The 1,522-nt window shown below is 53.9% G+C and overlaps 1 protein-coding gene across 1 annotated transcript; it reads right to left on the reverse strand.

Annotated features, from left to right (window-relative positions):
- Positions 1-465: 465 nt before the first annotated feature.
- Positions 466-1,162, reverse strand: LOC113931447 (spermatid nuclear transition protein 4-like). Its single transcript, XM_027609419.2, has 2 exons — positions 1,004-1,162; positions 466-822 (listed from the first exon to the last, which is right to left on the reverse strand). Exons 1-2 carry the CDS (start codon positions 1,133-1,135, stop codon positions 607-609), a joined length of 348 nt encoding a protein of 115 aa, XP_027465220.1. The 5' UTR covers positions 1,136-1,162; the 3' UTR covers positions 466-606.
- Positions 1,163-1,522: the final 360 nt, after the last annotated feature.

Below are 1,522 nucleotides of genomic sequence, written 5' to 3' on the forward strand. Positions count from 1 at the left end.
CTTAGGAAAAAAGTGGCCTAAACAGTGTTGGGTTTGTGGCCTCCAAAAATACCATTACTTTAGTCCTTTGGACTTTTCCTAGGGTGAGAAGTTTGGTTTTTTTTTTTTTTTGAGGGCTGCGAGTTGCTGACACAACAGGGTGGGGCATCACAAACTCCTCTGTGAGGTCGGTGACCTGCAGGCGGTGACTTGTGTGCCCCTTCGGGGATTGGGACTGCCGTCCCACACACGCCACCTCTCCCCAGCTAGGGCCACACCGCTGTACACACAAAGGAATACCACGTTCTTCTGTGGGAGGCTCGTCTTTGGTGCTCAGTGCTGACCCAGGCTTTATCCCCACTTTCTGGCCAACTGGACCTTCTGGTCTAACCCCCAACCCCGCAAGACCCTGCTCCCTCCCTGGCAAGCCTGCCTCTTCCCTTCCTTCCCCACTCCCCACCATCAGAGAACTCACAGAGACAGACAAATTTTTGTAACAGGTTGGTTTTATTTTAATTTTCATGAATGGTATGCCCCATTGGTGTAAAATTCGAGGTCTACCATTTCTCAGGGCAGGACCTCAGAGACTTAGCAGGTAGCGCTGAGGTCTCTGGCCTCCATCTGGAGTTACTCGTTGCCCAGGTACGCACGAGAAGTGGTGGGTTTCTCTTGGTATGCTGGCCCATTGCGATTCAGCACTTCGTTCAGTCTATGGTAGTGGCCAAAGGGTTTTGACTGTCTCGATTTCTTATCTTTCCTCGAAGGGGTGGAAGTTTTAGGAGAGGCTTTTTTTGTCAAGCTCCTTTGAGGGTGTCTTTTTATCTTCATGGTTGTTTTGGTCACCTGGAAGGACAACAGAGTGATCACAGAGGGGTACTGGTTTGGGGGAACAGGGTGGGGGTGGGTGGGAATGGAGGCTTCAGGAGAACAAGTACACTCTGGAGAGGGGCTGCGTGCCAGGCAGGGGCAGGGGAAGAGCTTGTGGGATGTGACAATGGGAAGAGCTTGAGTGGGGTCATCTCACCTTGCCACTGGCTCTGGACTTGGGTTGACAGGATGTCTTCGCGTGTTTTCTCCCTTTGGCGCTTGAGGTCGGTTGCTGAACAACTGTGCTAGAAGCCGGCGGAGTTTGTGTTTTCTTGGTCGCCTTAGCCATTTCGAAGACTCGCAGTGGTATACCCCAGAGCACCTGAGCCGCCCTATATATACCCTCCCCCGGGCAATGATGGGCCACACCCGTAAGCTTTGTGTGGTCAGCAAGTCCCTCCCCCAGCCAATGCAGGCTCTGGGAGGCAGACCAGACATCACAAAGCACCCTCATGACATCATGGGCAGGAGGGCATGAAGTGCAGGAAAGTGGGGATAAAGGCTGGGTCAGCACTGAGCACCAAAGACGAGCCTCCCACAGAAGAACGTGGTATTCCTTTGTGTGTACGGCGGTGTGGCCCTAGCTGGGGAGAGGTGGCGTGCGTGGGACGGCAGTCCCAATCCCCGAAGGGGCACACAAGTCACCGCCTGCAGGTCACCGACCTCAGAGAGGAGT

This window comes from Zalophus californianus, chromosome X (assembly GCF_009762305.2).
Source record: "Zalophus californianus isolate mZalCal1 chromosome X, mZalCal1.pri.v2, whole genome shotgun sequence".
Taxonomy (NCBI): Eukaryota; Metazoa; Chordata; class Mammalia; order Carnivora; family Otariidae; genus Zalophus; species Zalophus californianus.

Coding starts and splice junctions, on each gene's coding strand:
- LOC113931447 (XM_027609419.2), bottom strand. CDS start 1,135: ATGGCTAAGGCGACCAAGAAAACACAAACTCCGCCGGCTTCTAGCACA. Junction 823..1,003: donor AGTCCAGAGCCAGTGGCAAG/GTGAGATGACCC, acceptor TTGTCCTTCCAG/GTGACCAAAACAACCATGAA.